General features: G+C 42.5%; 1 protein-coding gene across 2 annotated transcripts in view; it reads left to right on the forward strand.

The window, feature by feature from the left end:
- UHRF2 (ubiquitin like with PHD and ring finger domains 2) overlaps window positions 1-22,866 on the forward strand; it is a 172,660-nt gene that overhangs the window by 36,206 nt on the left and 113,588 nt on the right. For both annotated transcript variants that reach the window (XM_074953331.1, XM_074953332.1), the window contains exon 3: window positions 17,265-17,524. In XM_074953331.1, the coding sequence (XP_074809432.1) occupies window positions 17,265-17,524 (260 nt within the window). The remainder of the gene's footprint in view (window positions 1-17,264; window positions 17,525-22,866) is intronic.

A 22,866-nucleotide genomic window follows, 5' to 3' on the forward strand; every position in this document is an offset into this window, starting at 1 on the left:
CCTGATTGCTACATCTGCCTCAGTGAACCATCTGCAGGGAGGCAGTTAGAAAATTCTGCCATCACGATGTTGTTGAGGACTGCCGATCTTCTGTAAGATTGCCTTAAAGCACTTCAATTTTAGGATATACAGAAAAGTATTTAATATGTGGATACAGGTGTTGTATTCCTTGCAGTTTCTAGATGTCAGGTGCATTCTGTTGACTAGGGATCCTTCCCTAAACACTCCAATTAGATGGTGGTTATAAGATTTTATTCGAGCCAAAAATATAATTTAAAAAAATCCTGCTCAAGGGAAACCAGTGGAAAGGAATGTAAACTATGACATGCTTAGGTATAAGATGGCAAAAAGTATTTTTGTGTGTCTAGCTACTTGCTTTGTAAACATTGAGAAATACTTTACCTAGAAGTAGGAAGCCTGCAAGAGAATCATTGGATCTGCTAGACTGTCGGGTCATAAAGGGATAAATTGTAGAGGATTAAAAACATTGCAGAGAAGCTGAACTCATTGCATCAGTCTCTACAACAGAGGATGTGTAGATGGCTGTTGTTCTCAGGTGACTAAAAAGAAGGTGCTCTCAGAAACTGTAGTATCCAAAGACAAGGTGTTATAAGCAAAGTGATGATTTAATTTGCAGCAAGTCACCAGGACCAAATGCTCAAGAGTTCTGAAGGACCTTAAGAATGAAGTAGCTTAGCTGCTAACAAAAATATACCTGTCATTAAAATCAGCAACTTTGCTGGAGGGCTTTTTAAAGTGCTAGGCGTGATGTTGAAAATTCCAGATCAGTGAACCTAACATCATTACCAGGTATAGTAGTTGAAATAATGTAAAACAGTTATTAAACACTTAGATTAAATATCATAGGGATAAACCAGTGTTACTTCTATACCTCTAACTGAATTCTTGAAGGAGGCAATAAAGATATAATTTACTTGGACTTTCCATGAACCTTTGGCAAAAATCCTTTTATAAGACTTTACGAAGGAAACTGAGTAGTTATTCTTTGAGTGATATCACTGTGGGTGTTCCACTGTAGGTGCAGCAGTGCCCCCTGCACCTGGGATTAGAGATCTTCACTAGCTGTGCCTGTTGGACTGCACATGTGCACCTCCCCTCTCTCATGGTGTGCGTGGGATGTGTATGTACAGTGCTGTGTGGTCCAGCCACCTCCAGTTCTTTCTCTACTGCCTTTGGCCTGGGACGGAATCCACTAGCAGAGCCTGCTTCTCCTATTCCCTCAAATATAGTGCCATACCTGATAGTATAGCTAGTTTTTCTTCATTCTCCTTCTAGCTGTATAAACATTTTTTTGTTAACTTTTTTCTTTACAGTTCTCCTAGATTAGGTTTCTGTTTTTCCCACTTCCCAACTGGAAGCCTTTTCCCCTTCACTCTTATGCCCAGCTCTCCTGGGTTTAAGAAGTTCTTCTCATGCCGGGCTACCTTCTTGATAACGGATGGCCAGCCACAGTGTATCTGCTGTCTGGGAGAGGGACATGTCCCTCAAAAGTGATCCCACTGCCTCGACCTGAAACCCAGAGCCAGAACCTTAGATTGAAACCTCTCATGGAGAAATCACTACTTCTGGCATCAGACCTGGACTCTTCCACAGAGAGGCCCTCATGCTCTGCCAGGTCATTTGTTGGCCCCTACTCTTCCACGCCCCGTCAAGAGAGTCCTCCTGTGAGCGTGCGGATGACAAGAAATTGGCTTCTTCCTCCTCCTCCTCCTCCTCTCGCTCTGAGGCGCAGCCCACCAGAACACTTTCCCCAGCTAGGTTGGTGGCTTCAACCTCATTTGACAGGGGACATGGCCCCAGGGCTCGTCTAAGTATCTCTGATGCTGACTTAAAGAAACTGTCTAAAGACCCTATCCAGGCAGAGTGTCAGCCCTCAGTGCTGTTTCCCAGTTTTGAGGACTGAGGCGGCTCACTTACAGGAGCTACAGGACTAATTCCATTTCTGGCACCAATGAAGCCATCAGCACCGAGCAAGTCTTTGGCACCAGCTAAATCTGTGGTGTCATCTTCTGAAACTTCAGGAACATAGACCCTCTCTTCAGCACTGGGCATTACAACAGCACCTATGATGCTCCTTCCTCCTTCACAAGACTCTTTAGATAGCCTAAAGACCTTCTGGTATCTGACACTCCTGAGTCTCCCCTTCTTTGACTGGACCTCCTCCCGCTTCTACCCTCCTCTCTAGACTCTCAACATTCTTCCCTCTCTCCGCAGAGGATGGCACCTCACTTCCCCAGTGAGGAGGAGGATGAGGGCTCCATTGTTCCCTCTACTATTGGACAAATTGCACCTGGTTATCATCACTATATGACCCCCAATCCTGTCAGGGACTACCATGGATGCAGCCACATGTGCCACTCCACCAAACTGGCCATATTGGGACCCGTGGGCTATTTATGGGGCACAATTCAGGAACCCTCCCAGAGATTAAAGCTGGAGACCTACTGCTCTCCCTTCTCCATTGGTGTCTTACCCTCAGGAAGTTGAGCCGCCACCAGTACCAACTGAGGAGGAAGATCAGGAAAAGCAGGCATCTCCAAATTTACATTTTTCTTCCTCCTCACCTGATAAGGCGGTTAGGTCTCCACCCCCTACATCTGCTGATGACTTCAGGCACTTTCAAGATCTGTTCCATAGGATTGCAGACTCCCTACACATGCTGCTGGAGGAAGTCAAAGTCCGGTAGCATAAACTGCTGGATATCCTCCACGCATCCTCTTCTGCAAAGATCACGCTACCAATCAGTGAAGCTCTTCTCGAACCTGCAAAGGTTCTGTGTCAGACCCCGGCTTCCATCCCTCTTACCTGCAAACACGCTGACAGAAAAATATTACATTCCAGCAAAGGATACTAAATGTTTATTTTCGCATCCCACCCCAAATTCTTTGGTAAGTGTGACGAAGGAGAGAGCAACTTTACCAATCTCGAGCTAGTCATCCAGACAGACTGGAAATGCCTGGACCTCTTTGGATGCAAGACGTACTCTTCAGTCACTCTACAGTTGAGGATTTCAAATTATGAAGCTCTCATGGCCAAGTATAATCTGAACTACTTGAAATTGGAAAAACTTGGCCATGATTTACCAGAGTCCAAAAAGGAGCAATTCTAATCCTTGATAGTGGAGGGATACCACCTAGCCCGTACGGCCCTACAAGCCTCATTAGACTCTCCAATCACCGATTCATTGCGACTGCTATGGTCATGAGATTCTCATCATGGCTACACCTATCAGGCTTTCCTATGGAGGTACAAACCACAGTATATGACTTACCATTCAAAGGCCAGAAACTATTCTGGGAGCACACAGAACTCATTGCAATCCCTCAAAGACACCCAGGCTACACTTTGTTCTCTCAGGAAAAACACGCCAGAACCAAAGAGACGCTTGGGGAAGTACCAACTCCACTGGTGATCCCGAACCCCTCAGTGACATTGACACCCAATGACGTTGACAAAAACCTCCTACTAAATGTAACCAACCCGCTTCTGAAGGGGCTACATCTCACTCACCCAGCATCAGAGCAACTATTTTGAACGTGTGGTTGAGGCCCTGAGACGCCTTCCCTTGTTCAAGTCCTCTCCACCATCTCTGATGTTCCAACAGTTTCGCAACTGATTAGCTCCGTTTTTCCCGTCTTGGAGTCTATTCACCTCATCACATGGGAGTAGCCACATTTGTGGTCAGACATGCAAGACTGACATGCGATGTCTTCAAGTATGGCTTCATTCTGTATACCTCCGCCACAAACACAAACTTTTATCCATGCCAAGGTGAGTCAAGGATTCACTACTGTGATGGAAACAGCCCAACAACATCCTACCAATATCACCAACTATGATCCTAACCACCGATGTCTCCCTAATTGGTTGGGGAATGCATCTACACAAACATAGTGCAGAGCAGATGGTCTTCAACCGAATCCACCTTACACATCAACCTCTTAGAGCTACAAGTGGTCCGCAATACCTGCTGACATTTCCTATCTCTGTCCATCACCACTCTTACGGTATACTGCTTGAGAAATCTTGCCTTCATGTTTTGTATCAACAGGCAGGGAGGAGTGAGGTCCCACATGTTATGCATGGAGACAATCAAACTGTGTGCAACTGGTTTATCCAGAACAGCATCTCTGTTTCAGCTGTGTACTTTCTGGGACACCAGAATACCACTGCAGACACACAAAGCAGGACATTCTCACACGATCACAAGTGGGAGGTGGATATGCGAGCATATTCAACCAATGGGGCCATCCCACCGTAGATCTTTTTGCCATTCAACACAACTCCTGCTGCCCTCAATTCCGTTCCAGAGCGCGATTGGGGCGCGGATTGCTGCGGGACGCATTCCTCATAACATGGGATACACCTCTCCTATATGCCTTCCCTCCCTTCCCCCTCCTATTCCAAGTACTTTGCAAAATACAGATGGACTGAGCGCAGGTCATACCAATAGCTCCAACCTGGCCACGACAAGTCTGGTATACTTAACTTCCGCACGTGATGGTATGCTGACTGACTTCTCTCCACCTAACACTGTGGCTCTTCTCACAGGACTTGGGACACATTCTCCATCCCAATCCAGATGCTCCCACTCAAAGCCTGGCTCCTCTTCTGGTGTCAGGAAATTAACCTTCTCAGATGCAGTCAACAGATACTTTTGAATAGCAGGTGTGACACAACCCCCCCCCCCCCACACACACAAATGGATGAGATTTTTACTGCTGGTGCACCTCGCACCCAGTTGATGCAGCACACTTATTCTTGACTACATTCTACATCTTAAGCAGTCACAGTTGGCCAGTAGCTCTATTAGGGTACAGTTGGCGGCAATCCCTTCTTTTCACTCCTTCATTGATAGTCACTCCATCTTCACATACCCGCTCATGAAGCACTACTTGAAGGGTACTGAAAATCTCTTATTCTCATGTGAGAGACCCTACCCCGGCCTGGAACCTAGCCTAGTCCTGCGTTCTTTGTCGAGACCAGTGTGTCTCAAATGCGGCCACGGTGGCTGCATGTGGTCAACAGGGGCTTTTCTTGCAGCCACAGCCTGCCAGGCAGTGGATTGGGGGGAGGGTGGGGCAGCAAGAAGTGGTTGGGCCCTACCCCCATTTTGAGCCACAAACGTTGGAGGAGCAGACAGCCATTGTGAGTTCCCCACCTTCTGGGGGGTGGTTAGGCTCAGGCCTCTAGCTTCAGTCCTGGTGTGGCGGGCAGCAGGCTCTGGCCACAAGGCGGCGGGCTCTGACCATAGGCTCTGACAGTAGGGTTTCAGGCTTTGGCCGCACAGCGGCGGGCCCCATTCTCTGGCCACTGGGCTTCAGGCTACAGCTGCTGGGCTTTGGGCTCACACCCCCTCCCTGTTATCACCCCTGGCCCCCGCTGCCCTTCACCCATTCACCCCACCACCCCCTGGCCTCCACTGCCTCCCTATCCACCTTCCCATCCAAGGATTAGTTTGTCCCCCAGATTGCCAGGGCTGAGTAAATCTGCTGTGAAAAGTGATATTTGCATGTTGGTTAATATCACTTTTCACTGCCTCTCAGCTAGCTAACAAGTCTCTGCTTTGAAAAGTGATATTAACAAACATACAAATATCACTTTTCACAGAAGCAGACTTACTAGCTAGCAAGTCTTTTTTTTAAAAAAGAAAAAAAGCAAGGCCCTGCAACCAGAAAAGCAAAAGAAATAACAAAGATAACATGCAAAGCACCTTATTTATTTGTTTCTATTCCGTTTAGGTCCAGTAAAGAATAGAAACAACTGTATGTCGTTGAGTCTGCAAAACACCCCTACATAAATAGATTACTGTGATTGGACATGTATATGTACATATGTATTTGTTTTTCTTAAAGTTAACTATTTTAGGAAAAATTTTCAAAGCGGCCACCAGCAAGCGACCACCAGCAAAACATTTTGTTGTGAGAACCCTAGGTCTAGGCCCCCCATTTGAACCAGTGGCAACCTGTTCTTACATATACCTACCAATGAAAACGGCCTTTCTTGTTGCCATCACCTCTGCTAGATGGGGAGGGGCAAAATCACTGCCCTCATGGCATCCACCATAAGTGTTTTATAAAGACTATAAAGAAGTGGCAAAGAGTCCTGTGGCACCTTATAGACCACGAAAGCTTATGCTCCAATACATCTGTTAGTCTATAAGGTGCTACAGGACTCTTAGTCTGGATCTGTAAAAGCGGCAAACATGGCTACCCTTCTGATACGTAAGACAGTTATGCTACGCCCACACTCAAGATTCTTACCTAAGGTCCCAACGTCTTTCCGTCTCAAACAACCGATACATCTCCCCCCTTTTTTTCCCCCTGAAGCCTCACAGTAATCACAGAAGTAATCAACAGGAGGCAGTGCTACACACCCGAGATGTGTGGCACACAGCCTTCTGCTTGGACAGGACTAAACCCTTACGGAGATCACCATGATTATTTCTCTCCACCACCGAAAGATCCAGAGGCACTGCTTTATCTAAACTGCTTTATCTAAACAATCCCTCGCTAAATGGATCTCATTGTGTGTTTATCTTACGAGTTCTACGAGAGACAGCCTACCACAATCAGAACACATTCCACACAATTGCTATCTGCCTTGATTGCCTTCCTTAATAATGTCCCCAGGGATGACATTTGTAAGGTTGCCACATGGGCACTGACAGATACTTTCTCCCAGCATTCTATTGTTATGCCCGAGGTCGCAATGAACACACTCTTCGGACATGCTGTCCTATCTACAGTTGAGCACCTTAGTTACTTCACAGCGCACTACTGCTCCCCTTTCCTTCGGAGCCGAAAACATAAGCTCTGCGGCAGAGAAGGAACTGGGGAGCGGTCTGACTGCACAGTGCTATACGTACATCCCGCACACAGTGCAAGAGAGGGGAGGTGCTCATGTGGTCTGATAGGCACTGCTAGTGAAGATCTGAGATCCCAGTTGCAGGGGATGCTGCTGCACCTACAGCCGAGCATCCATAGGGGGACACATCTCTAGTAACCTCAGTTACTGCACAGGGTGAGTAACCCTCTCTCACAGGTTGAGAGGCTACCATTTTGTCATGGGTTAGAAACTGACAGAGAAAACAAAACAGAAATAAATGATCAGTCTTAATAGTGAGGTGTCCAAAAGATTCTTTCTAGGACTGGTATGCTTTATTACATCTCTTAATGATGGCACATTAATTGTTAATGAGGCAACGATTTGCAGGTGGGATGTGTTTGGTCATGACTAGAGAATGAGAAACTCCAGAAGGACCTAACAACAAAGCTGAGTGGCTGGGCAGCATGTTGGCAAATGAAATTCACTGTAGACTGGTGAAGTTTTCCACACTGGAAGGAGAAAATTGAACTGCTAATAAGGATTGATGGGTTCTGAGTTTGCTGTAGCCATTCATGGAAAAGACGTGTGTGTCACTGTGTACTGCTGCTGAATGAAAACAGTAACTCCGTGAGCGACAGTGATCAAAAATGCAAACAAGATGTTGCAGTTTGCTATAAAATGGATAAAAAAATCACTGAAAATATGCCATTATTACCGTAGCACCTCTGGGCCCTAGTCATGGACCCAGGACACCACTATGCTAGGCACTGGGTATGCGCTCAACTAGAATTTTGTATTCCATTCTGTTCTTCCATCTCAAAAGAAACCTAGCAGCAGTGGTAAAAGTCTAGAGAAGATGAGCAAAAAATATTAGCAGGATGGAAATCTTCCCTATGAAGAGAGGTGAAAAGGATTAGGGTTGTTTAGTTGAGAGTGAGCACCAAGTGCTCCTATTCTTTCTTATAATACAAGAGTGAGACACCCAACAAAATTTAAAAGGCAGCACTGAAAATGAGTAGGGGAAATATTTTACTGTCCATCACACTGACTGGTGATCTCACTGTATGAAACTGTTAGCTAGACAGAGAGCTTAGTAAGTATGAAAGAGTTCACTGAGTGCTAGAGCACCTCCTTGTGGCCAAGTATGGTGTAGCAACTCTCTCCTCATCTTGCATCCCTCAGTTGATTGTTGGTCTGGTGATCTCTTTCCATTGCTTGGCCCTTGAGCCAGGTAATTATGTAGTCCACACAAATAAACAGTCCAGACACCGTCACCAAAAAGTCGTCAGCTGCACCCTTTTCTCAGGGCTCTCTGTTGGTCCCTTTTTCAGAGGCTTCATGCCATTTTCTCTTGTGGCTGGTAGGGGAACCCAGGCCTTCCCTCCATACTGGGTTCCTATAACCAACATCCACAGTCTGCTCAGTCCAACTCTTTGCTGCTGTTTACCTGGACTTCTTCCTATCCAGGTTTTCTCAGGCCTTCTCTCCCAAAACCTCTCTAGATGCACACTTGCTTCAGGGCTAGGACTGAGGGCCCTCCCCTGGAATCACCTAATAAAATCCGAGCATTGAAGTATGAACAAAATCCCACTTCTGCTTACCTGTGGGGTGGTCTTACGTTTGTCTCAAATAAATGACTCATAAGGCTCCCTCCCTGGGAGTTGCTGTTCTTTTATCAGGGCTTCCCATGAGAGCCGGCTTCACTCTGGTGACTGCCAGCTTCCCCTGCTCATATGAGGATCCCAGAGCTTGGTCGCCCTACTCTCAAATTCTGCAAGTAACTACAGACTTCGTTCTGCTCTAATCTTGTCAGTATAATCACCACCCAACCCCTTTCCAGCTGGGCATCCATCTCCAATTAAGTCTGGCTGTCCCTCCAAGTGCAGCTAGGTAATATAGTTGGTCTTTCAGGCCCACATTAACTCTTTCATCACCTGTGTGGAATATGCACCCTATCACAGTAAAATTCTAAAATATTTATACATGCTTTTAGAATAATAAGAGGGTAAAATTTTCTAAGTGCTATAAACATTTAACGCTGAGACCTTAACTTGGAAGAACAAGTTTGAAGGAAACTTCTCCATAATAATGATTGCATAATTGTCCATTATAGTGGATTTGTATCTTATGAAACATCTGGTACTGACCAGTGTCTGATTAGTCATGCAATTCTATATCGCTTCTCCAATCTACTGTATTGGATCCCTACCTCAAGATTTATAACAGTCATGCTTCCATCAGTTTGCATTTTTGCTGGTGAGTAGCTCTCAACAATGCTCCAGCAGATTGGGTTGTTATCTATTTCTCAGTTTTGGCGAGTCCTTTTTACATGTTGTTGCAATCCTCTTCCTGTAGTATCAGGTCCCTTTTAACAGGGTGATAAGAGGTTCTCAATTTTGCCACTTTGGCTTTGTACCCACTATTCATTTCGTTGTGAGAGCACATGTGGCATGGAACTTCAAAGGTGGTCCTCCCTGGCCTGTGTGGCGAGGTCTCTTTAACTCTAAGAGAGGGGTGGGCAAACTTTTTGGCCCAAGAGCCAGATCTGGGTATGGAAATTGTATGGCGGGCCATGAATGCTCACTAAATTGGGTGTTGGGGTGTGGGAGGGGATGAGGGCTCTGGCTGGGGAAGCAGGCTCTGGGGTGGGGCCAGAAATAATGAGTTCCGGGTGTGGGAGGAGGCTCCGGGCTGGGGCAGGTGGTGGGGGTGGGGGTGCAGGAGGGTGCTCTGGGCTGGGACTGAGAGGTTCAGAGGGTGGAAGAGGCATCGGGGCTGAGGCAGGGGGTTGGGGTGTGCTAGGGGGTCAGGGGTGCAGGCTCCAGGCAGCGCTTACCTCAAGCAGCTCCCCGAAGAAGCGGCATGTTTCCCCTCCAGCTCCTATGTGGAGGCGCAGTCAGGCAGCTCTGCGCGCTGCCCCGTCCGCAGGTGCCACCCCTGCAGCTCCCATTGGCCATGGTTCCCAGCCCATGGGAGCTGCGGGGACGGTGTTTGGGGAGGGGGCAGCGGGTGGAGCCTCCTGGCTGTCCCTATGTGCAGGAGCCAGAGCGGGGACATGCTACTCCTTCCTGAAGCCCGTGGAGCCACAGCACGCACATGGTGGAGCAAGCCCCAGACCCTGCTTCCCACCGAGAGTGCTGGAGCGGGATGAGCCCTGGATTAAAATGTCTGAAGGGCCTGATGTGGTCCCCAGACCGTAGTTTGCCCACCCCCGCTCTAAGAGGTACTTTGGGCATGCCATCTGCATTCCTCATGCATGCTAGTACCGTTGGGTGACCTGTTCTTTTTGGAGTTCAAAGACTCTTTAGATCCAGGAAAAAGAGTTCTAGAGTGTCTTTCTTTTGGCATTTCCTGATAATTTTGGAAAACATTTCTACTGGTCTTGAATCTTTATTGCTGTCAAATTATCTTGTCTCAATTTTTAAAATCAAATAAATTCTACTTAATTATTTTAGAACATTCAATAAACTTTTGTATTTTTATGTTTACAATATTGGCAATAATAAAAGCTCCTTTATTCTTGGTACAACTGTATGCCCACAGCTTGAATTGCCATGATATCTATTCTGAAATACGGGATTATCTAATCAGTATTTACCTGAATATTCCAGTGCTGTGTTACACACTTCGTTGCTTTTTTCATATATAGGCTTGGAAGGATTAGGTATCGGTAAATGTCAATTTTACTATATGCATACAAAAACCCCTGCCATTAATATTAATATACAGATACGCAAAGTAAGAAAGATGCTGCTTGAGAGCTTATTATCGTGATTTAATGCTATTTACTTTGCATATTTTGACATGTGATGTTGATAATTTGTATTATAGAGCTTTAATTTTTTTCTCAATTTCTCCTGTTAAATAATTATCAGATTTTTCCCCCTCCCCATAATTTCTCACAACTGTGAAAATGTAAATTGATACAAATAGAAGAATAATGCTTAAAAATAAACATTGATATTATCCATCACAATTATTATAAAAATTGAATTCTGGCAAGACTATAGATGTAGTATTTATTGCAAGCTTGGCTCTGCTATTGAAATCTCCTTCAGTTTGTGGTTTATTTCTTCAGATTAAAACCAATGATTTTGTTAGTTCCTGATTACTGTAGACTAAATTCGCTAACGTTGTCCGCATGGGGTATGCCAGTGTAAATGGTCCACTGTGATTAAGGATCATGGTTGTTTTTTTGTTTTTTTTTTAATTTTTTTAAAGGGCCACATTTGCATTAGCAAGTGGCAAAGGAGGAGAGTGGACACAAGAGGTCAGCATAGCAACTAAAGTGAGCAGAACAGGCCCAAAAAAATGGGAGGTAGCCAGAACAGCTGTTGTGTGGTGCTTCTATAGGTTTAAGATGCATGCTCTGGCTAGAACCTCATAGAGTTCTGTTGTAAATTGAAGTCGCCCTTCCACCAGCCTCCCCTAGTGTAATTCTGGACAAGGGCAGTATCCTGTCTGGGGCGTGAAGTACTTTGTTAGTACAGGCTAGATCACATCATGCAACTTTCTATTCCTTGCACCATCTTTGCAAAATTTGACCCTGTACACTGCTTATTGTGCTTTTTTAGGTCTCTTAAACAAGTATTTTACTTGTGCATATTTCTTAAATTGCTTTATTGCCATGGCTCTTCACATATTAACAATTAGAGTGACGCAGGAATTTGCTTCTCTTCCCTGCAGCTGTTAAATCCTTCTAATATCAGGTTCAGATGTGGTAAGAAATACAGTGGAATTTGTTCTGTTCCCTCTTGCTGATTATGTATGTTACCTGATAAATGCATGTACCTTTCTTTGACTTTTGAAGTCATGGCAGAACATTTTCTTCCATGATTTTTTGCTCTGTATTCATAGCTACTCAGTGAGCTTGCAGTGGTGGTTACATTTGTCTGAAAAAACTAGAGGCCTTTTCACGTCTCATTTAATATTCAGTTACCATGGAAACTTGCTGATACTGAACTGCATACCACTGCAGCTGGAGTGTAGAGACATCGCTAATGGTTCGTGTCTTACAGGCTTATTATCAGTCTTCAGAGTGCAACGGAAATAATAAAATTGCTCACCTGAGTGTTGCAGAGCAGAGGTAACACAATGGAGTGAAGTAGGTCATAGCATTGCAGATTAGTGAAAGGGGCAAACGTAGGCCCATTTACATAACTAATGAAGTCAGTTTTACCACTGTCCTTAAGAGGTGTGGGGATCTTACTCATACCTTTTCCTGTTCTCACCCTTTTTCTTATCCAAATTTTTAAAATTGGGGTAATTTTATTTCTATTAGTTTTATATGATATATTTTCTTTTTCTAGTGGTCTTAATTTCTAACAGCTGCTCCTCTTCTTTGTGTACCTGTAACTTCGTAACATTTAGGAAATCTTAAATATTTATGAATTTTAATACCCTTAAGAAGAGACACATAATGGACTCGAAATTACTTGAATTTCACTGATATTTTTAATTGTCTCAGGTGGATGTCATCCCTCAAACAAAGGTAATCTGTACATGAAAAATTGATCAAATACCTTTAACTGGTAAATTATGTATGTGATGTTGCACTCCATATGTTTATGGAAATGTGCTTCGGAGTTCAGAGTAGCAGCCGTGTTAGTCTGTATCCGCATAAAGAAAAGGAGTACTTGTGGCACCTTAGAGACTAACAAATTTATTTGAGCATAAGCTTTCGTGAGCTACAGCTCACCGATGAAGCGAGCTGTAGCTCACGAAAGCTTATGCTCAAATAAATTTGTTAGTCTCTAAGGTGCCACAAGTACTCCTTTTCTTTATGCTTAGTGTAAATATAATGTAGCTGGAATATGCTTTATGAAAAGGTCTCTTGTAGGGTATCATAACTCTGAGGTCCTATTGTAATTATGCAAAGTGTGGGCCATTAATGGTGGGTTAAAATCTTGATGGCATCCACTGACTAGGACAATTGGCTGTAGGTGGTTTATTTACCTGCAAGTCGTCTTGTGGACATTGGGGGGCCAGCCTGTGGGTAATAAAGAATGAGGTCTCACAGGACATGTGACCATGTCACCTGATACTGGAATCTATTTTAAGCCTGGTACTTTTTCCATTTAGAAGGAGGGGTGGGAACCTAGAGAGACAAAGGATTCCCGCCTTATGCAAAAGATATATAAGTGGGTGGAACAGAACAAGGGGGGGCCAGTTATGAGAAATCCCCTAGTTACCACCTGAGCTGGAACAAGGACAGTACCAGGGGAAAGGATTGGGCCCGGACTAGGAAGGAGTTTGGTCTGTGAAAGAAGCTTATTGGAATATCTCTAAGGGTGAGATTTACCTGTATTCAGTTTCTTAAATGTATTAGGCTTAGACTTATGTGTTTTTGGTTTTTAACTTGGTAACTTACTTTGTTCTGTCTGTTATTACTTGAAGCCACTTAAATTCTACTTTTTATTCTTAATAAAATCACTGTTCATTATTGAACCCAGAGTAAGTGATTTGATACCTGGGGGAGCAAACAGCTGTGCATATCTCTCCATCGGTGTAGCAGAGGGCGGACAGTTCATGAATTTACCCTGTATAAGCTTTATGGATTTATTTGGGGTTTGGATCCCACTGGGAACTGAGTGTCTGGGTGCTGGAGACAGGACTACCTACTGAGTAGTTTTCAGTTAAAGCCTGCAGCTTTGGAGATGTGGTTCAAACCCTGGGTCTGTGTTGCAGCAGGCTTGCATGTCTGGCTCAACAAGACAGGGTTCTGAAGCCCCAAGCTGACAGGGAAAACGGGCTCAGAGGTAGTTTCAGCATGTCAGGTGACAGTCCCAAGGGGATCTCTGTGGCCGAACCTATCACAATGTAGATCCCTGAATTTAGATTCTACACAAAATATACGTTCAGCACAGATCAGAAAAGGAAGATTTTGTGCTATTACACAAATTGACTCTCTCTTCTTCCTCACCACAGAAATTGAAATAGCATCCAAATCTTACCACTTCTTGCCTGTGCAACTTGCATTTCTATGATCCAACTTTTTCTTTCTGGCTACATACCTAAAACCTTTCTTTGGGTCTTCATCACACCTCTTGATTACTGTAACCAGCACCACCACCTCCTCACAGGCCATCCTAATAGCTATGTAACTTCCTTCAATCCATACAAAATGCAGCTGCTAAGATCATCTTCCTTGCATGTGAATCTGACCATCTCACTCCTTCTTTGGATCCCTGCACTGGCTTACCCATCTTCATTGCATCAAGTGCATGCTTTTTGTGATTGCTTTCAGGGGCCTATATAACTGTCCCTTCTTATTTATTTCCTCTTGTCTTGTGAGATCACTTCCCATCCTCTGTGGTGCCAATCTGTGTTTGTCTGCTTATCCCACAATTGTCTCCCTGCTTTCTTCAATACATTTTGTGCATGGAATGCCCTTCCGTAGCTGTCCCACAAAGCCATTATACTTTTTAAAAATCTTTTGTAAGTAGTTACCTTTTCTGCAGTTTCCACAAGAGGTGAGCTAAGGCTGGGATTCTCCCTTCCACACAGAAGGTGGGCTGAGTCACCCTTGCCTTCCATCTCCCTCTCCTCCAAACCCAGTGGAGGTTGTGCAGGTGTAGGGCACAGAGTTCCCTCTAAGCTGTGCGGGCACACAGCAGGCTATCAAGGACTGCACAGGCTGGGAGAGGCGCTGCTTCCCCGGCCCTGGAGCTTCCCTGGCCCCAGAGGGGAGAGACGCTGCTGCCCTGGGCTGCTGTGGCAGGGAGAGACTGGGAGGGCTGGGCAGCCTGCACCCTAGAGCCTGCACTCCCAGCCAGAACCCCTACCCTAAACCTCTGCCCTGGCCCTGAGCCCCCTCCTACTCCCCCAAATCCCTCATCCCTAGCCCCACCCCAGAGCCCACACCCCAACTCTCTGCCTTAGCCCTGAGTCCCCTCCCAAACCCCTTGGTCCCACCCCCGCCACACATCACCTCCATATTGGTGCACATAACAAAATTCATTCCACACATGGACGTAAAAAATTAGAGGGAACATTGGTGGGGGCTACTTTGAGACAGAGGAATGTGTTTGGGACTCTCACTGTCTTCCTTATCTTTTTGCTGATTTTTTTTTTTTTTTTTTTTAAACCTGGAAAATTTCTACAATCTGGAACTATATTACAACTTCCATGGAATCCTCTCATAGAGAATTCCAGGAGTAGCTGCAGTCGGGTAATCTGTGGTACTGTCATTCCCTCACAGCTTGGTTGTCAGGAAGATGAAAGTGGGGAAGTGCACTATAATGCAGACTCGGAGTGATGTAGAAAGGTTGCCTCCATAGCTACCTCTCCATGTGTTTTTAAAATCAGGACCTAAGCCATCTACTGATCTTTTATTTATCTCATGTAAGAACTATTGAATGTTGGAGGAGAGTGGAACCTGGGAATTTACATTATAGAAAGATGAGGGTTAAATCGTAGAAGATGGTTGGGAGTGAGAGAAGAGAAAGGGGACTAGTGATCTATTAACTTATTTATTTGAACTCCAAAACCATGTAACTACTATGATAGATACCTGTTCTCACCATGGTCTTCTGTATTTTGTGTCTTTATCCTCCATTCTTCATCTGTTATGCTCTTTACAGTAGGATCTATACCTTCGTTTGTGCTTGCAAAGTACTTAAATTCTCTCACATCTGAAATAATGGTAGTAATTACTACCACTACAAAAATTTTTTTGCACCTTTCTTATATAAACAGGTTGTTTGCATAGGTTCAGAAAGATTACTCTTTGAGGCAGTATTGTTGAGTGGGTAGTTAAGGGCTGTTTCTGTCATTGCTTGTTAGCTTCAGTGTCCCTACTTGTAAAATGGGGATAATATCCACTTCGAGATTTTTTTTTTAATTTTTTTTTTTGGAAAGGGGAGGGAAATCTTTTATATAAGGAATGTATTATTACAGAAGAAGAAAGGGGTGTAAGTGTAGTTTCTTTTTAAAAAGTTTTTTGGCAAGATAACTAAAACTAAAGCCCTGGAAAGCATCTGTTAAAGTATTAATAGTTGATGTGGGCCCAGCAGGAACAAAAAGCCACATCTTAGAAATTTGTTTTAAATAACTAGAACCTGGTCTGAGCAGTAGTAGAATGTACTTTTAATTTGGTAGTATATATTTCTCCTTTATTTGTCATTTCTTCTTTTGGTACAGCTCCATTCTATCAGACTGCTACAATATTTCTATGCTCAGAGTATAGAGTGGATGGAGGTGTTACAGTATTAAGAGTGATAGTTTTTTGTAGATACGGTTTTGAATCCAGGTTCATGTTTCAAATATCTGTACTTATTTGTTCAGAAATCAAGTTTAAAAAAAAAACAATCTAACCCTAAGTAACTGATGTCTTCTACGTAAGTGGTCTTGTAACTTTAATCATAGAGAAAACATTGCACTGTCAAAGTAACATTTTTAGTCAACAGAAGAACTTAGGCAAACTATCTACTTTAAGTGAAGTGTATTATGGAATAGCCTAGTTGCCTGGTGGTGGTGCAATTTCTGAGCTGTTGTACTTCATTTCCAGGTTCAAGTTGACAGAAGCTAGGAATGTTGTTGTGACCAGAGTTGTGTTTCTGAGGGCAAGTCTACCCTACAGTGCTACATTGGCACAGCTGCATTGATACAGTTGTGCTGCTGTAAACACACGATGCCGACAGTGCTCTCCGGTTGGCATAATAGCTTCCGCCTCTGGTGGAGGTGAAATAATGTCGGCGGGAGAGTGTTTCCTGCTGACATAGTACTGGTGTGGACAGCGCTTAGGTTGATGTAACTTATAGGGAGAGGGAGGTGTCTTTTTTTCACACCCCAAGTGACATACATTACATGGACTTAAGCGGTAGTGTAGACCAGCCGTTAGAGGTGTAAGATGCATGGAAATTTCAGTCTTGGTTAGCTGTGGTAATAGCTTTGGTAGGTTTGGAGAGCCTTTTGTTCTGCTCTTGGCTGGAGGAATCGGGGGCAGTGCAGGATTAAAGAAAACATTTGGGGAAAAATAACTATTCCAATATTGAGGAACTGTTGAAGTAAAAAAACTCTGTAGGTTGTGAGCTAATATTCTGAGTTCCTGCCCTTGGGAAGGCAGCTCCTAAAGGCATAAATCTTGATTGGGAACAATATTGTGGAGGAGAACGATAGATTACTATTCTAATTTATCTTATAGAAACCTAACAGTAGTTTTTGTTTACTTATAAAGGATATTCATGTTAAGTATTATTACAGCTGAGTCAAATATTAAAATTAAAAAAATGTATTTTGTGCTTTTAGGATATATATTTTTAAATTTAGTGGATGCATGAATATTGTTTTGTTACACAAACTGAGAGCACAGGTTAGCTCAGAATGACCAAGTTATTTAGCCAGTTGTTCTCTTCCCCATTTAACCTGATTTTTAGGAAATAAACGTTAACTCCTTGTTAAACTTTTATTTTTAGATAAATGAATTGGTGGATGCCCGTGATGTCAGCATTGGAGCCTGGTTTGAAGCTCACATAGAAAATGTAACCCGAGCAACAAAAGGACATAAGAATGGTAAAGCTCAAGCAAAAAGTGGCAATACTTACAGAAGGACTAATGGAAACTTAAGCCAAGATCATTCTAGAGAGAATACAAATAATTTGGACAGTGCACCTTCAACATCTTATTCAGACTGTATGGACACTGAAGATGCTATTTATCATATCAAGTATGATGAGTAAGTGCTCCTGATATTGTTATGAGGACACAATGTGAATTTATTTGGTTTGTGTAAACCAAGAATATTGTTGAAGAAACTTGGATCCTAGAGAGAGCAAGTTCAAAATTACAACCAAAAAGCGGTATTAAGAAGCCATAATACATTTCTTTTGGATGTAATGATTAATCGGGGTGTGACAATTTTTTTCTTACTCCTGAATTCCTATGAAATATTTAACTTTTATGGCTCACCTTTATGAAACTTAAAACCCTCCCCTTAACAAGGAAGTGACATTAAAAATCAGATTTGCTGTATCTGTTTTGCTGCATAAGATATGAGTATAAGTAAAGCATAACTTTTTAAAATTTATATTACTCCCATTGAAGTCCAAATGGAGAGACAAAACTCTCATGGGAGCAAAATCTGGTGCTTGAATTGGATGAATCTGACTCAAGGGTAATATTGATACACAGAGTTACCAGTCTGCCTTTCATGTAAATCTTTATAGCCAATGCCCCAATTGAGGGATTGAAAGCAATTCCATAATTTCAGTGTGGAATGAGAATATTGGGTGAAGAAATAAAGATTCAAACCTGCAATGAATGTGCCAGTGCAGACTCCTGTGTCAGAGTCCCATAAAGTTTAATGGGATTTCACAACACAGAAGTCCTCACTGGTGCATCAGCTTACAGAATTGGGACCAAGAAAATAAAAGCATCCTTCTGTTTAAACAGACTTTTAGCAACTAAAGGAATAATGTTGAATATTCCGTTACATTGCTGAGACTAAAATACATGGTGCTTTTGTGTTTTGAGTCTTCATAGTAGAGGATGATGCATGTACCCTTGTACAGGAGTATAAATGAGGTATATCTTGCTGAGGGTAAATTAATTATAATATGTTCTTTATCAGAGTTTAAAAAGAAACTTTAAATCAGCACTGTCTGTTAAATTTTAAGTTTATTTTTCCAATATAATACAATAAAACAATTATTAATAGGAGAAGTAAAAATTGATTTGCTATTTGTTGGGGACCTGAACATAACTTCTTTTAACTACTCCTGATAGCTGGGTTTTTTAATGTGCTCATGCTTGAGGATCATACAAGTTTGGTCTTTGTGCACCATCTGTTAGTTTTTTACATATGCATCTATATAAGCAAGTCATGTATCCTTATATGTAAAATACAATTTCCCCCCCCAATATAATAATAAAATATCAGTAAAATTAAGAAGTTACAAGAAAATCCTGCAAAGTACCTTAAAAGCCCTCGATATAATTAAAATATCACTATAGTATGACAGAAGTGAATCATTCTGTGATTTTAAAGATCCAGTTTTAAGACTGACCTTTTTAAGGTAGAACAGAGTTGTTTAAAGGAGAGATGGTGGCACAAGAAAAAGCATAAAAAAATTTGTGGAAATGGCTTTTGTGACCAATGGAAGGAAATTGTTTAATCCGCTCAGCTATTGTCAATTCGTATAAGTCAGAGAATTACTGGAGAGGTGAAGCAACCCTGGAGTTAGAAGGTATAGGATGCATGATGTCACTTGCGCAGACATAAAACAAACAGTTTCAATTCTGTTCCTCTATTGTCTGTACCTTAAGGTTTAGCTGGGCATTTCTAGCAGGCGGAGACAATCAACTTTTTTGGCTTCCTTTAATATGATCTGCAGCAGGTTTGTATTCTTAGCTAGTGACCATCATAACTGCATTGTTTTCTTTTTTTTAACTGTCTGAAATTGCCTGGAAGTCATGATTACCTACTTTCACTGGAATGAACTTGCTAAATATTTAAAGTGTGAGCTTCTGAGAAAACAGTTATTCTGAGGCTGTCTGGAAAGCAAGATCTCTGCATTTTTCAGTTAGTAGTGAGAGCTTCAGATATAAAGTTATCCCCTGGCAGACAAAACAGCTAGCTAGCAATCAGGATGAGTGGTGCAAATCCACCAAGGTCCAACTTTAATCAAATGATGTGGTCTTATTCTTCTGTGTGGAAAAACACAGAGCATTTTAAGTAATTAGAGAGTTTAGTAAGATTTCTGTTCCTCTTTAAATGACAGCTTCTTCTGAATCTAGACAAACCACAGATTGTGTCCACATGTATCTTTATTATTTATTTGCATTGTGGTAGCACCTATTAGCCCAGGTATGGACTAGGTTCCTGTTGTGCTAGGTGGACTGTACAAACACATAACAAAAATGTCCCTCTCTCAAAGACCTTTATTAAAGACAAATTTGAAATATTGTGCAAATGCCACCACTATCCAAGAGTAAATCCCTATAGAAGAAATAAAAAGCAGCACTCAGTATTTTTCCAAGAATTGTTATATCAGCCTCCATCCTTTTTAGCAGAACAGTCAAACAAATGAAATTTGTAGGAAAAAATTACACAGTCTGACAGTGTTGTATCAGAGGGTATATCTTCACACTAATTGAACTTGCCTTAAAATATAAATGGAGTTAGCACAGTCATATCCATCTCCCAGTGGATAGTCTTTTGAGGCACGTGAAAGTCTCACCGTTAGACACCATTGAAAATTAGTTTTATCTTGCCAATAACTTTCTCCAAGTGCGCATCAGCTGTTCTGTTAGGCCAGTACTCCTGGTCTCTCAGCCTTCTTTTCATACTTTTGAGGTAGACTCAAGATCCCTCTTATCTTCCTCCATCCCAATTGATTGTCAGCTCCCACATTTCTCTCAGCAGGGACCATTATATATATAATTATATATATAACTTTATGAAAAGATTAACAATTGAAGTGCTTCACTAAAAACACTTTCTCTTACTCACTCTCTAGATGTCCTCCTATCAAACCAGAAATGTTTATTCCTGTGCTCTTTCAAGTCATTGAGGCTTAGAACAACAAATATATAAGCACAGGGTGGGTTCTAATGGAACAGTGGGAACACTACAGGTAAGGAAACTAATTTTACCTTTCTCCTATGTGGGTACCCACTGTTCCATTAGTCTAGTACTGATGGGAAATAGCAAGCAGTAATAAAAATCCTGCAAGAAAAATTGGGGAGGGGGAGGAGAATAGACATGAGAACCAAAACAAAATTTTATCTACCAACCCACTTTTTTTCTTTTTTAAAGGATTTATTGCAGAACACAGAATTGAAACTAGAAGGCCCTTTATTCAAAAAGTGTGCCAGATGAGGCCAAAAATACTACCTTGTGTGAACCAAGTAAAGGAAGTTGGCTTAAGACCATGTTAGCTGCAAGGCAGTTTTTATTTTATGGTCCTGCTGTACCCTTGAAGTAGCCATTGCACCTGGCCAAATGAGCCCTGTCTGCCCCTGGGGGTCTTCAGTAGACAAAATATTTTCTGGGTGGAAAATATTAGCTGTGTACTCTGTCCCAATATAAAATGAGCATTATCATTATTTGTGTGTTTGTAGTGTCTAGCAGCTCTAGTCAGGGACCAGGACCCTTTTGTGCTAGGCACTGTTAATTTGTTTTGAGTTAATCACGCGGTTAAACAATAATAGAATACCAATTTAAATGTATTATAATATAAATATTTTTGGATTTTTTTACATTTTCAAATATTGGTTTGTTACAACACAATACAAAGTGTACAATCCTTACTTCATATTTTTATTGTGAATATTTACACTCTAAAAAAGATAAGCAAAAGGAATAGTATTTTTCAAGTCACCTCATACAAGTGCTATTGTGTAATCTTTCTTCTTACGTTGCAATTTACAATGGCAGATTTTTTTTTTAAACTGCACTCAAAAGTAAAACAATAAAAACTTTAGAGCCTACGAGTCCACTCAGTTCTCCTTCTTGGTCAGCCAAATGCTAAGACAGATAAGTTTGTTTACATTTATGGGAAAAAGAAAAGGAGTACTTGTGGCACCTTAGAGACTAACCAATTTATTTGAGCATGAGCTTTCATGAGCTACAGCTCACTTCATCGGATGCATACTGTGGAAATTGCAGAATACATTATTATATACACAGACACCATGAAACAATACCTCCTCCCACCCCACTCTCCTGCTGGTAATAGCTTATCTAAAGTGATCATCAAGATGGGCCATTTCCAGCACAAATCCAGGTTTTCTCACCTTCCGTCCCCCCACAGACAAACTCACTCTCTTGCTGGTAATAGCCCATAGAATTATAACATTCATAAGCCAGTCGGAGAACACTTCAATCTCTCTGGTCACGCAATCAGAGACATGAAGGTCGCTATCTTACAACAAAAAAACTTCAAATCCAGAGTCCAGCGAGAAACTACTGAATTGGAATTCATTTGCAAATTGGATACTATTAATTTAGGCTTAAATAGAGACTGGGAGTGGCTAAGTCATTATGCAAGGTAGCCTATTTCCCCTTGTTTTTTCCTCCTCCCCCCCCCCCCCCCCCCCGGCCTTCTGGTTAAACTTGGATTTATGCTGGAAGTGGGCCACCTTGATTGTCATGCACATTGTGGGGAGAGTGGTCAGTTTGGATGAGCTATTGCCAGCAGGAGAGTGAGTTTGTGTGTGTGTGTGTGGGGGGGGGTGGTTAAAAAACCTGGATTTGTGCTGGAAATGGCCCACCTTGATTTTCATGCACGTTGTAAGGAGAGTGGTCACTTTGGATAGGCTATTACCAGCAGGAGAGTGAGTTTGTGTGTGTATGGGGGTGGGGGGGGGTGAGAAAACCTGTATTTGTGCTGGAAATGGCCCACCTTGATTTTCATGCACGTTGTAAGGAGAGTTTGTGTGTGTGGTTTTTGGAGAGGGGTGAGAGAACCTGGATTCCTGCAGGAAATGGCCCACCTTGATGATCACTTTAGATAAGCTATTACCAGCAGGAGAATGGGGTGGGAGGAGGTATTATTTCATGGTGTCTGTGTATATAATAATGTATTCTGCAATTTCCACAGTATGCATCCGATGAAGTGAGCTGTAGCTCACGAAAGCTCATGCTCAAATAAATTGGTTAGTCTCTAAGGTGCCACAAGTACTCCTTTTCTTTTTGCGAATACAGACTAACACGGCTGTTACTCTGAAACCTGACATTTATGGGAGATGCTGCTGCTTGCTTCTTATTTACAGTGTCACTTGAAAGTGAGAACAGACATTCACATGGTACTGTTATAGCCAGTGTTGCACGGTATTTATGTGCTGGATATGCTAAACATTTGTGGGCTTCGATCACCATTCCAGAGGGTGTGCTTCCATGCTGATGACTGATTCTGCTCTATAATGATCCACAGCAGTGGGGACTGACATGTTCATTTTCATCATCTGAGTCAGATGCCACCAACAGAAATTTTCATTTTTCTTTTTTGGTGGTTCAGGTTCAGTAGTTTCTGCATCACAGTGTTGCTCTTAAGACTTCTGACAACATGTTCCACA

This window comes from Natator depressus, chromosome 5 (genome assembly GCF_965152275.1).
Source record: "Natator depressus isolate rNatDep1 chromosome 5, rNatDep2.hap1, whole genome shotgun sequence".
NCBI classification, from domain to species: domain Eukaryota; kingdom Metazoa; phylum Chordata; order Testudines; family Cheloniidae; genus Natator; species Natator depressus.